Genomic DNA, 14,264 nt, shown 5'->3' with positions numbered 1-14,264 from the left:
CTTTGTACACACACACTTCTGGTGTCTCTGTGTGTATGTCCAAATTTCCTTTTCTTATAAGGATACCAGTAAGATTGGATTAGAACCCACTCTAATGACCCCATCTTAACTTAATCAACCCGTTTAAGGCTTGTGATTGTTAGTCTTATGTGTCAGCTTGACAGGGCAAAGGGATACCCATATAGCTACTAAAACGATTCTGGGTATGTCTGTGTTCATATTTCCAGAAGAGATTAGCATTTAAGTCGGTAGACTGAGTAAAGAAGATCTACCCTCACCAATGTGGATGGGCGTCACCTAATGTGTTTAAGGCCCAAATAGAACAAAAAAGTGGAGGAAGGGCTAATTTGCTCTCTCTAAGCTGGGATGTCCATCTTCTCCTGCCTTCAGACGTCCGTGCTCCTGGCTCTCAGGACTTTGGGCTTGGACTGAATTACACTACTGGTTTTCCTGGTTCTCCAGCTTGAAGACAGCAGATTGTGGGACTTCTCGACCTCCATAATTGTGTGAGCCAATTCGTGTAATAATCTCTCTCTCTCATAGCAGATTTTTGTACAAAAATAATCCGAAAATGATGCTCCTTTTCCATCTCTCTCCAGAAGCACTAACTGTTCATAAGTTGAAAGTGAATATAATTTTTAATTAAAATTTATGAAAAATTTAGCAATTGTTCTCATTATATATAAAACAAAGCCACATAGTTATTATAGTTTAAACACAATTAAATTAAATTAAAGCTAAAACTCCTTTGTCTTAAAAACTAACCCTTTCTTATCCTCCAAAAAATATTGTGAAATTTGAGAGCCCTCACTTAGGCAAACTGGGCAGTTGCCTAGTTTGGCTTTTTATAAAGACATTTATTGGTATCCTGCAATTAGGCATTCAGGCCATTATGTTTACTGTAGAGTTGAGAAAGCTTATTCCCCAAACCTGTTTACTAGCGCTGAGAAATTTAGGTCATGTTCCTCCTATGTCAACGTTTGAACTCAATCTGCGATCTTATGCAGGTAAGTAGGATGAGGAGGCAAAACAATGCCTCGATATTTTGCAAGGTTTGGAAATGGAACAGATGTCTCCTGATTAGGAAGGATATTTAGCAATCTTATACACCGGCCTTTACTCTCAGCTCTTCAAATTTTCTCATGAAGACATGGTCCTCATGTCTTCTCCTGTTTGAAGAATAAGGAGAAGGCATTTATTACATGTTTTCTGGGACTGGTCAGGATTAGCAAGACAATGAGAATGGAGTTCTGTGTTGTCTCTTGACCTTTGTGGAAGACTGGAGTTAATGAAGTGTGGAGTCTTGTGCAAGTTACTTTGACCTTTTAAGCTTTTGGCTCTGTTTCCTAGTCTATAGGAATTATGGGGGATTTCTACAAAGGTAAGTGATGGTGGAAGAGGGGGTAGGGAGAATAGAGATTGGGATAAGGGGAAGAGGGAAGAGAAGAGAAGCAAATACATGATTTCTTCTTAACCAGTTCCTGGATTCAACAACTTCTGAGACTTTTTCTCATGGCTTTTTCTGATAGTCAAGAATATAGACTTTTCTTTGCCCACACGATGGCACTAGCTGCTTAGAAAACAGTGTGGCTAAAATCAGAAAGCCCGCAGCAGCACTCCTGAAAGCATGGACAGTGAGCTGCAGCCGACGTTTAGAGCAATTAATAATGCATTAGAAATTTTACTAACAGGGGTAATTCACACTGAGTTAATTAGAAAACAATTTTAAGACAGAGAAAGTGGGGGAGAAATGAGTGTGTGGAGACACTGTCTCTCTGCCACCAGTGCAGGGTGGCGAGTCTGCATGCTCACCCAGGGCTCCGATCTAGCTATGACCTGTTAAGGTTCTGCTCCATTGCCAGCTTGAGTTTCTTTACCGTCTAAGATGCAGCTTGGATGGGTTAGGGAGGGATGTTCCCTTTTCAGTGTAGTGGAAAGAACGTTGTCCTGGGAGCTGGGAGATCGGATTTGTAATGCTATTTCTGTTACTAATTCCCTTCTGTGACATTGAACAGGAACACTTTGCCCTTCAGGAATAAATAAAACACATGCGTTGGGGCAAGTAACCTCTAAGTTCCCTTCTAGTTCTGGCTTTCAAATTGGTGGTGTTAGAAGACAAGAGTTTTGCTAGTTAGAGATGTATAGATCCATGCTTATGTATGTAATCTCAATGTCCATAAACTGCATCTGCTTAATTATGATAAGAGCTCAAAATGCAGTGTTCACACACTCAGACCATGGCTGCAGGAGTAGATTTTGATTGTTATCAGCAACTGGAACTCATTGCTGTCTGGGAAGAAATTGAATTTGAAAAGGTCTCTTAAAAGGGCCTTTGGGAGCCAAGGGGAATAAGTGTAGGCAACCTGCTAAGGGGGGTTGGGGCTTGGATGGAGACGCAGGTGAAAGCGGGGATGCAGGGAGCACATTGCCTGGAGGAGCAGGGCCAGTGAAGGGCCTGTCAGCACTTCCAGGACTAACCACAGCTAATCACTAGTCTGGGAGGTCTGCGCTCAAGGCTAGAGCTTGGCACCAAATTGTCCAGGCTCTAGTTCACCCTTTTCATTCTTTGTCTCTTGCAACAATTGGCCAATACATGTCAGCCGTGTTTTATTTTTAATTTGCTTGGAACAACATGGATCCTAGGCAGCTCTGACTTTGCTATTTTATGATGCAAGTCAAGGTTCGCTTGTCATATGGAAAAGATTTGAAATAAAGACAGTGAATAAAATGTTAGTGTCCAGGCAGAGGGACAATGGGCCATCGTTTAACTTGTTTGTTTTCCGGGTGATCCAGGGGAGGTCTCACTTCTCAATAGGAGACAAGTGACTTGATTTCAACATGGATGGGAGAAATTGGGAGGTGAAATTGAGAGAAACATGGAAATACTGGTGATGTATACAAATCAAGACTTTTATCAAACAAAGCAATTAGAAAACTGTGTCTTCACATGTACCCAATATTTTGTTATGTCTCATTTAAAATTCATTGAGTACTTTATTTGTAAATATTGTGATTTTTCCTAATCGTAAAAGTATACATGACTGATGAAAAGTTGAGCAATACAGAAATCTTTGTTAAATATGATTAAAAAAAGAGAGAGAGAGAGAGAGAGAAAACTCCTCCATTATCTGTTCTGAACTTCACACCCCCACCATTCTTTGATGAGTCCATTTGACCAGCTTACTTTTCCAAGAAAAATCGAAAAGGATTCCATTTATAAATTTTTGAGCTCAGAGAAATTTTCTAACTCTGGTTTGGAGGTTATGGGCGACCAACCACCTCTGTTCACCTTAGACTCTCAGTGCTAAACCAAGGAAAGTCCAAAACAAACCCGCGCATTTTGTCACTTTAGTTTCATATAACTTCCAAGTGAACCTGCAGAACTGAAGCCTGATCCTTAAACTTGCTGCTTTGTTCTAATACTGTGAGATATTATTGTTTTGCTCTTTCCTTCAAGGGGAAGCATGAACATCTGGCCTTTTCTTTTTCTTTCTGGAAGTCCATTGGAAATGCAAGATTTTAAGGAGCAGGAGGATGGGCGGGAAGGACACCCTCTTGCATGTAAGTGATGTTATGACTCCTCTCTACTTGACCTCATTGTATAAAGAGGGCCCAGGGCCACAGAGCTTGCTTCCTGATGGTCCTGTTGAACATGAACACTGTCTTCAGGAAATTCTTAGCTCTCACCTGCCTTTTCTCACCATGTTGCCTCAAATATGATCCTCAGGTAAAGGCTGCATTTCCTTGGGGAAAAACAAACTGAAGCTCCTAGAAGCCACAGACCAGTTTCCACTCTTCCCCAGTGTTACTGCAGTGGCTTCTGCCTTGTCTTTAGTGAGCAGAAGCTGTGGCCCCAGGGCTGTTGTGTGGTTAGACAGGTCCAAATGCAAAAGAGTGGGAGATGGAAGAAGAGCATCGAATGAGGGCAGTACAGAACAGTGAAATCCTTGCACCTGCCTCCTTGACAGTTTTTGCTGAGAATCAGACAAGCAAGGAATCTCTCACTTACTAGCTGAACACAGAAAGACTTTGAGGATAAAGCTGGTCTGAGAATTATAAAGGGGTTTTGAAACAGACACAGAGGTGTGTATACACCTATTCATTCTTGAGTTATCCTTAGACTATTACTACAAAGTGGCTTTCATTATTCTTCTTTCATGGTATAATGGACTGATTAAGAACATGAGCTTTGGCCATGAGATTCCTGGCCAGGGATTGTGATAATATTCCACCCCACCTTCACTAAGTAGTGGCTGTGTGACCATGGGCAAGTCACTCCATTGCTCTGAACTTCTGTCGCTTCTTTTTAGAGATAATACTATCAAATGCGTATGATTGTTATGAAAATTAAATGACACATAAAACACTTAGAAGCCTGGCCCATTGCTCTCAATAATGGGGACTAATGTTATCAATCTTAGGTTGCAGGTGATGAGATTGAGGTTCATAAAGTTTAAGCAATGAATCAAAGGCCTGAGTCAAGATTTAAATCCAGGTCTGTTGACTTCCATACTCGAGTGATGTTTAAACTTAGAGTACTTACAAGGAGCATCAACCTTCCTCAGCAAGATTTGACTAGGTTGAAAGGTTCTGAGATTGTTTGGATACCATTTCAAGATAATAATAAAGAAATTCCATAGTGTTGTTAATATCTGATGAACATCTACAAAGAGGCAGGCATCGTTTCAAGTATTTTCCTATGATAACCCTCATTGTATAACATTATTGACTCTTTGAGGTATACACTACTAGCATTTCCTTTTTACAGATGTGGAACTGAGGCACAGAGATATAGAACCCTGGCAAAAGCTGGGGCTTATACTGACTGACAAGACCATTTCCAACCCAAACATTCTCAGGGAAGGAACTGGCAGCTGGTGCCCCAGCAAACACTCACACATGGTTCTACACTCAGGCCCCCCTGAGCTAAGCTTCCTAAAGAGCCAGGTGGCAGCTGGAGCTGGGGTCTCCTGGCCCATGATTGGCTGCCATCATTTGTGGTTAGCCCTCCATGGTGGGGGAGGCTGGGAAGGACAGTGGAAGCTGATAAACAGCTCAGCAGCATGTTCTGAGAAACGAGAACAAGGAGAGAGCAGAGAACACACTTTGCCTTCTCTTTGGTATTGAGTAATATCAACCAAACTGCAGACATCTCAACACTTTGGCCAGGCAGCCTGCTGAGCAAGGTAACACTCATACTTTTCATGCCTTGAGCCAAAATATTTATTACATTTTTATGTTTCTAACTAGAAGTGCTTGAGCTTTTTTTTCTTCCAGGTGATGAGGGGATGGAATGAGCAAAGCTACATCATTTTTTTTAATGTATGAAAATACAAAAGGTACAAGAGGCCAAGTTTAGGGCCACTGAAGGTTCATAGAAAGATGCAAAATATCTGAATTACTATAAATGAATGCTATTGTCAGAGGAAGGGTTTAAGGAGTGCTTCTTGAATGAATGTGTACAAATCAGCAGAAGGTAAGGTGTGAGACTCTTGGAAATAAATACTGTTAGTTCAGGCGAGAAAAATAATCAGGAACATAAATTCTAGGGTGGGAGGAAATGTCTGGTTTCCCAGGTATTAACAAGTATTGCCAGGCATTTCTTGAACTAGATTGGCCTAAGTGGGAGACCAGTGTTTCTCAAAATATTCACTCATTTCAGAATCACTGAATGTTTAAAAATGCAATTTCTGGATTCCTTCCCAAACAGCCAGACTCTTTGGGACCTGATGATCTGCATTTCTTTTTAAAAACAAACTCGCTCATGATTCTGATTTGTATGAATTTTGAGAATTGCCATGGTAGAGACCCTGCTTTGAGGTTATGTTCTTGAGTCAGAATTCCTGGCCAGGGATTGTGATGATATATTTCTCTTTCTGAAGTGGTTCATGCAAGAGGTTGTCTGAAGGAAGAGCAAGAATTGTAGTGTTATTTTGTGGATACTTGAGACTTATAAAAAGGCTTTTTATTTTGTCACGTTTTTGATGCATGATGTTTGGCAAAAAAAAGATGATAGTATTTGCAGAGTGAATAAGTGGAACAGGTGTGATAATGAGAGGTCACAGTTGAGCACACAGTTATTACTTGGAAATTGTGTACAAAGTTGAAGATGTTAGGAGGGAAGATTGTGGGCCAAGTAACGGGGTATATGTGTGTGTGTGTAGGGTGGGCAGCTGGGATGGAAATGGGGGGCTGCTGCTGCTGCTGTGCCCTGGCCTCCTGAACTAATGATATCACCCACCAGAAACTACTGTTCCTGCACTGTCCAAGCCACCCCAAACTAGTTTGTCCAAATGAATCTGTGCTGTGCGGAGGGAGGCACCTCTGTAGCTCTGATGTCAGATGGCAATGTTGAGATGGCGGTGGCCGGTGGGGACAGGGCTGAGCCAGCACCAACCACTCAGCCTTTGAGATCCCTAGGCTGGTCTACTGCTGAGATCTTTTGTTAGAAGAGAGGAGATCAAGCGTTTGCAAGGTTTCTGAGTGTCAAAATATGAATCCCAGATAACTCTTTCACAATCCCAACTTCATGCTGTCTACAGGTCCATATTTTAGCCTGCTTTCTCCGTGTCTATCTGAAAAGAAAGAAAAGCTAACGGTGGTAGTCAGATTTGAAATTAGCCAGATCTTAAGCTTTTCTGGGGGAAATGTAGAAGAAAATATGGAAAAGTGACTATGAGCACATATACATCTAGCCTTTAAAACAGTTTTATCCAAAATAAATGTATCACAAAATTAATAAAAATAGTACTTGCTTGTTTTGAATAATTCAAATTTTTTTTTCAGAAATTAAACACTGTTAAGATTTTAATGCATATCCTTTCAGAATTTCTGTGATTTCATATATGTACAAATACAAACATATATACATAAAGAGAATCCTACTATACTTGCTATTGTCATTCTATTCTCTGCTTTTTCACGTGAGCATCTTTCCATGTCACTGATGCATACAGAAATTGCACATATGCATCAGTGCATACAGAAAATTAAATTTTCTGCATGGTTTTCCACTGTATGTCTGGACCATAGTTTATTTAATAATGCCCTTTGGGTAATTATTTATATTGTTTCCTGCTTTTTCAAAGTAACAGTTTCTGAAACAAATCTCTCTCTCTGTCTTTATATAAATATTGTTGCATTCCTGTGGAAATGTTTCTATTGGATAACTTCCCAAAAGGAGATTTATTGCACCAAAGATAATATATTCAAAAATTTTAAAGACATTGCTAAATTGTCTAGTGGGCATTTTATACCAATTTATACTCCTCCCAAGAATGTATGGAGATATCTTAATTTCTCCGTGCCTTCATTAATGCTGAACCATATAAGTAGTTTTAATCTTTGCTGATTGAATAGATAAAAAATATCTAATGTAAATCTAGTTCTTAAAAGTTCTATCTTCTGCCGAAAGTAATACACGTCTATTTTAGGGAGTAAAAATCACAAGTAAGGATAAAAAATAGTGTGGCAATAAACATAGGAGTGTAGATGTCTCTGAACATACGGATTTGATTTCCTTTGGATAAATACCCAGTAGTAGGACTGCTGGATCATATAATAATTCTATCTTTAGTTTTTTTGAGGACCTCTGTACTACTCTTCATAGTGGCTGTACTAATTTACATTCCTACCAACTGTGTATGAAGGTTCCCTTTTCTCCACATCCTTGCCAGCATTCATTATTGCTTGTCATTTGGATAAAATCTATTTTAACTGGGGTGAGATGCCATCTCATTGTAGTTTTTGTTTGCATTTCTCTGATGATCAGTGGTGCTGAGCACCTTTTCATATACCTGTTTGCCATTTGTATGTCTTCTTTTGAGAAATGTCTATTCAGATATTTTGCCTATTTTAAAATCAGATTATTAGATTGTTTCCTGTAGAGTTGTTTGAGCTCCTTGTATATTCTGGTTATTAATCTCTTGTCAGATGCATAGCTTACAAATATTTTCTCCCATCATGTGGATTGTGTCTTCACTTTGTGGATTGTTTACGTTGCTGTGCAGAAGCTTTTAATTTGATGCAATCCCATTTGTCCACTTTTGCTTTGGTTGCCTTCCACAGGAGTAAATAAATGTAGTTTGGTAGATTTTGGTATAGTAATGCAGGCCAGTGGAGTCAGGGGAGAACTGTGTAGGGAAGTGAGATAGTTCTAAGGAACCTACAAACATACCTTGTGATTGACTTACTCAATGTGAAAGTCAATATTAAACTTGATGAGCTCTAGAGACGGTCATGCATTTTAAAAAGAATTACTCAAAATATTGTCTTAGAATACCAGAGAGCAAATGCTTTAAATATAGGCTGGGAAGTAAAATGCTAAAGGAATGAGAAGGCATTTGGGGTTGAGTTCAACCTAAGAGGTAGGGGAGCCACAGGGAAAGACCTAGCACCTGCCACAGAAGAGAATTAGGAAGCAGAATTGAACTATAAGCAATTTTGAGGTGTTCGTTGGGCTGCAGTTGAAATATTTTTTGAGGTTAATGAGACATTTGAAATGGCTGTATATTGTTTAACTCTTGCATAGACCTGCACAGGGAACAATCTAATAGGATTTCTCTGTGAATCAAGTCTTAGACATTTGCTTTTAATTTTTATGAAAAACACCCATTTCTTTGTTTTTGAGACAGAGTCTTGCTCTGTCATCCAGGCTGGGGTGCAGTGGCATGATCTTGGCCCACTGCAATCTCTGCCTCCTGGGTTCAGGCGATTCTCCTGTCTCAGCCTCCTGAGTAGCTGGGATTACAAGTGCCTGCCACCATGCCCGGCTAATTTTTTTTGTATTTTGGGTAGAGATGGAGTTTCACCATGTTGGCCAGGCTGGTCTCAAACTCCTGACCTCAAGTGATTCACCCGCCTTGGCCTCCCAAAGTGTTGGGATTACAGGCATGAGCCACTGTGCCTGCGCCCCGAAACACCAATTTCTGATGTGTAATGCATATAAGATGGAACAAACTTCAGTAAAGCAGGGACTTGAAAAGAGGCTTTGGTAGCAGCTGTCAGCATTAACCCTGGCCCCTCCGTACCTCCTAATCCCACCCCTGCTCAAAGTATGTTCATCTGAGAATTTGTCTCCATAACTATGTGACCATAAAAATTCTCATCGATTTTGTTAGTTGATCAATTGAGGGAAAAATATATGTTACTTGATATAACTGGTGGGTCAAAAGAATTAACCCAGGCAAATTTGAGATAGGTGGATGGGATGATGGATTGAAAATACAGTTGCTCTTTTTCCAATTACGTACTAAGTAATTTGAGAAAGATTGATCTAATTGGGTCTAGAGAGTACACCTCACATGGCATTGTTAGACTTTTTTTCTGCATCACTAGCAATCTGTGCACTACAACTCAAATCAGTAGGGTTTCCTGGCATATATAATTGCCAATGTTTTTTACCAGAAGAGAAACATTACTCCCACCTCTTCTTATTATGTTACAAACTATAGTGCTAATGACCATCGACCAACAATGACTTTCAGGATGACCTGTGTGAGTTTTATCTGAAACCACGTGAATTTTTCATCTTAAAAGTCCCTTAGAATCTCAGTCTATGTACACTCTGGTTTGTTGCAGGTTTAGAGTTCTGTGTTTTTTGTTTCTAATGTAGACACAGCCTTATAATTTACAACAGCATTCACTAATTAAAATTGTAAGCATAATTACTATCCATGATACTTATTATTAGTTTGCATTCATAAAGCTCAAAATTCACTTCATCCTTTCAAGTAGTGAATAATTAGTTTCTTTGAGTTTGCAGCTTTATCATCCTTTTATGACCCATTTGGAAGAAATAAACAACCAACCTCCTGGAAGACTGCTTTAAAAAGCTGGAAATATATTGTCCAGCTAGTGCAATGAGGCTAATACAATGTGGAAAATATTACTTTTCTTTGATTTTAGTAGCCTGTTTATCTTTACATTTACTGAACAAATAACTATTGAGCACCTAATGTATACTGGGACCCTTGGGGAGGCAAAGATGAATCAGAGATTCTGTCCTCAAAGACCTTAAGGTTTTTCTGGAAGGAAATAAAACTTTACATATATATATTTAAACATTTATATGTGTGTAACAGGTATAAGTAACCATAAACACTGTCAGAAGAGGAAATAGCTCTATGATCAGCACCTAACATGATATATTAAGGTAGAAGATTTAATACATGAATAAATAATTGAATGTATTCATTTTTATTATTTATAAGATACATCAGTGGGATATTGATATTGGTCTTCATATGACTTGTTTTCGTTGTTCTCAGATACCTCAGCCAGCATGGCGGCCTCTTTCCCACCCACTTTGGGACTCAGTTCCGCCCCAGATGAAATTCAGCACCCACATATTAAATTTTCAGAATGGAAATTTAAGCTGTTCCGGGTGAGATCCTTTGAAAAGACACCTGAAGAAGCTCAAAAGGAAAAGAAGGATTCTTTTGAGGGGAAACCCTCTCTGGAGCAATCTCCAGCAGTCCTGGACAAGGCTGATGGTCAGAAGCCAGTCCCAACTCAGCCATTGTTAAAAGCCCACCCTAAGTTTTCAAAGAAATTTCATGACAACGGGAAAGCAAGAGGCAAAGCGATCCATCAAGCCAACCTTCGACATCTCTGCCGCATCTGTGGGAATTCTTTTAAAACTGATGAGCACAACAGGAGATATCCAGTCCATGGTCCTGTGGATGGTAAAACCCTAGGCCTTTTACGAAAGAAGGAAAAGAGAGCTACTTCCTGGCCGGACCTCATTGCCAAGGTTTTCCGGATCGATGTGAAGGCAGATGTTGACTCGATCCACCCCACTGAGTTCTGCCATAACTGCTGGAGCATCATGTACAGGAAGTTTAGCAGTGCCCCATGTGAGGTTTACTTCCCAAGGAACGTGACCATGGAGTGGCACCCCCACACACCATCCTGTGACATCTGCAACACTGCCCGTCGGGGACTCAAGAGGACGAGTATTCAGCCAAACTTGCAGCTCAGCAAAAAACTCAAAACTGTGCTTGACCAAGCGAGACAAGCCCGTCAGTGCAAGAGAAGAGCTCAGGCAAGGATCAGCAGCAAGGATGTCGTGAAGAAGATCGCCAACTGCAGTAAGATACATCTTAGTACCAAGCTTCTTGCAGTGGACTTCCCGGAGCACTTTGTGAAATCCATCTCCTGCCAGATCTGTGAACACATTCTGGCTGACCCTGTGGAGACCAACTGTAAGCACGTCTTTTGCCGGGTCTGCATTCTCAGATGCCTCAAAGTCATGGGCAGCTATTGTCCCTCTTGCCGATATCCATGCTTCCCTACTGACCTGGAGAGTCCAGTGAAGTCCTTTCTGAGCGTCTTGAATTCCCTGATGGTGAAATGTCCAGCAAAAGAGTGCAATGAGGAGGTCAGTTTGGAAAAATATAACCACCACGTCTCAAGTCACAAGGAATCAAAAGAGACTTTTGTGCACATTAATAAAGGGGGCCGTCCCCGCCAACATCTTCTGTCGCTGACTCGGAGAGCTCAGAAGCACCGGCTGAGGGAGCTCAAGCTGCAGGTCAAAGCCTTTGCTGACAAAGAAGAAGGTGGAGATGTGAAGTCCGTGTGCATGACCTTGTTCCTGCTGGCTCTGAGGGCAAGGAATGAGCACAGGCAAGCCGATGAGCTGGAGGCCATCATGCAGGGAAAGGGCTCTGGCCTGCAGCCAGCTGTTTGCTTGGCCATCCGTGTCAACACCTTCCTCAGCTGCAGTCAGTACCACAAGATGTACAGGACTGTGAAAGCCATCACAGGGAGACAGATTTTTCAGCCTTTGCATGCCCTTCGGAACGCTGAGAAGGTACTTCTGCCGGGCTACCACCACTTTGAGTGGCAGCCACCTCTGAAGAATGTGTCTTCCAGCACTGATGTTGGCATTATTGATGGGCTGTCTGGACTATCATCCTCTGTGGATGATTACCCAGTGGACACCATTGCAAAGAGGTTCCGCTATGATTCAGCTTTGGTGTCTGCTTTGATGGACATGGAAGAAGACATCTTGGAAGGCATGAGATCCCAAGACCTTGATGATTACCTGAATGGCCCCTTCACTGTGGTGGTGAAGGAGTCTTGTGATGGAATGGGAGATGTGAGTGAGAAGCATGGGAGTGGGCCAGTAGTTCCAGAAAAGGCAGTCCGTTTTTCATTCACAATCATGAAAATTACTATTGCCCACAGCTCTCAGAATGTGAAAGTATTTGAAGAAGCCAAACCTAACTCTGAACTGTGTTGCAAGCCATTGTGCCTTATGCTGGCAGATGAGTCTGACCACGAGACCCTAACTGCCATCCTGAGCCCTCTCATTGCTGAGAGGGAGGCCATGAAGAGCAGTGAATTAATGCTTGAGCTGGGAGGCATTCTCCGGACTTTCAAGTTCATCTTCAGGGGCACTGGCTATGATGAAAAACTTGTGCGGGAAGTGGAAGGCCTCGAGGCTTCCGGCTCAGTCTACATTTGTACTCTTTGTGATGCCACCCGTCTGGAAGCCTCTCAAAATCTTGTCTTCCACTCTATAACCAGAAGCCATGCTGAGAACCTGGAACGTTATGAGGTCTGGCGTTCCAACCCTTACCACGAGTCTGTGGAAGAACTGCGGGATCGGGTGAAAGGGGTCTCAGCCAAACCTTTCATTGAGACAGTCCCTTCCATAGACGCACTCCATTGTGACATTGGCAATGCAGCTGAGTTCTACAAGATCTTCCAGCTAGAGATAGGGGAAGTGTATAAGAATCCCAATGCTTCCAAAGAGGAAAGGAAAAGGTGGCAGGCCACACTGGACAAGCATCTCCGGAAGAAGATGAACCTCAAACCAATCATGAGGATGAATGGCAACTTTGCCAGGAAGCTCATGACCAAAGAGACTGTGGATGCAGTTTGTGAGTTAATTCCTTCTGAGGAGAGGCACGAGGCTCTGAGGGAGCTGATGGATCTTTACCTGAAGATGAAACCAGTATGGCGGTCATCGTGCCCTGCTAAAGAGTGCCCAGAATCCCTCTGCCAGTACAGTTTCAATTCACAGCGTTTTGCTGAGCTCCTTTCTACCAAGTTCAAGTATAGGTATGAGGGAAAAATCACCAATTATTTTCACAAAACCTTGGCACATGTTCCTGAAATTATCGAGAGGGATGGCTCCATTGGGGCATGGGCAAGTGAGGGAAATGAGTCTGGTAACAAACTGTTTAGGCGCTTCCGGAAAATGAATGCCAGGCAGTCCAAATGCTACGAGATGGAAGATGTCCTGAAACACCACTGGCTGTACACCTCCAAATACCTCCAGAAGTTTATGAATGCTCATAATGCATTAAAAACCTCTGGGTTTACCATGAACTCTCAGGCAAGCTTAGGGGACCCATTAGGCATGGAGGACTCTCTGGAAAGCCAAGATGCAATGGAATTTTAAGTCGGGCAACCACTTATGAGTTGGTTTTTGCAATTGAGTTTCCCTCTGGGTTTCATTGAGGGCTTCTCCTAGCACCCTTTACTGCTGTGTATGGGGCTTCACCACCCAAGAGGTGGTAGGTTGGAGTGAGATGCTACAGATGCTCTCAAGTCAGGAATGGAAACCGATGAGCTGATAGCTTGAGCCTTTTAGTGAGTTCCGAAAAGCAATAGGAAAAATCAGTTATCTGAAAGCTCAATAACTCAGAACAGGAGTAACTGCAGGGGACCAGAGATGGGCAAAGATCTGTGTGTGTTGGGGAGCTGTCGTGAAAATCAAAGCCAAGGTTGTCAAAGAACAGCCAGTGAGGCCAGGAAAGAAATTGGTCTTCTGGTTTTCATTTTTTGCCCCTTGATTTATTGTATTTTGTATTGAGATATGGTAAGTGTCTTCTATTTCATTTTTGAATAATTCTTCATTTTTATAATTTTACATATCTTGGCTTGTTCTGTAAGATTCAAAAGAGCTTTTTAAAATTTTCTAATAATATCTTACATTTGTACAGCACGATGACCTTTACAAAGTGCTCTCAATGCATTTACCCATTTGTTATATTTATGCAGAAATATCTTACATCAGGACAACTTTGAGAAAATCAGTCCTTTTTTATGTTTAAATTATGTGTCTATTGTAACCTTCAGAGTTTAGGAGGTCATCTGCTGTCATGGATTTTTCAATAATGAATTTAGAATACAACTGTTAGCTACAGTTAGTTATTAAATCTTCTGATAATATATGTTTACTTAGCTATCAGAAACCAAGTATGATTCTTTATTTTTACTTTTTAATTTCAAGTAATTTAGAGTTTCCA

At 41.3% G+C, this 14,264-nt stretch overlaps 1 protein-coding gene across 1 annotated transcript in view; it reads left to right on the top strand.

Moving 5' to 3' along the window:
* RAG1 (recombination activating 1) overlaps nt 1-13,710 on the top strand; it is a 69,937-nt gene extending 56,227 nt beyond the window's left edge. Inside the window, exon 2 of the mRNA XM_058446441.1 lies at nt 10,269-13,710. Within this exon, the coding sequence (XP_058302424.1) occupies nt 10,283-13,414 (3,132 nt within the window). The 5' untranslated portion in view covers nt 10,269-10,282 and the 3' untranslated portion in view covers nt 13,415-13,710. The remainder of the gene's footprint in view (nt 1-10,268) is intronic.
* The last annotated feature ends 554 nt before the right edge of the window (nt 13,711-14,264 follow it).

This window comes from Hylobates moloch, unplaced genomic scaffold (assembly GCF_009828535.3).
Source record: "Hylobates moloch isolate HMO894 unplaced genomic scaffold, HMol_V3 SCAFFOLD_11, whole genome shotgun sequence".
In the NCBI taxonomy this organism is placed as follows: Eukaryota; Metazoa; Chordata; class Mammalia; order Primates; family Hylobatidae; genus Hylobates; species Hylobates moloch.
The sequence above is the reverse complement of the archived record's forward strand: the minus strand, read 5'-3'. Positions and strand labels throughout refer to the sequence as shown.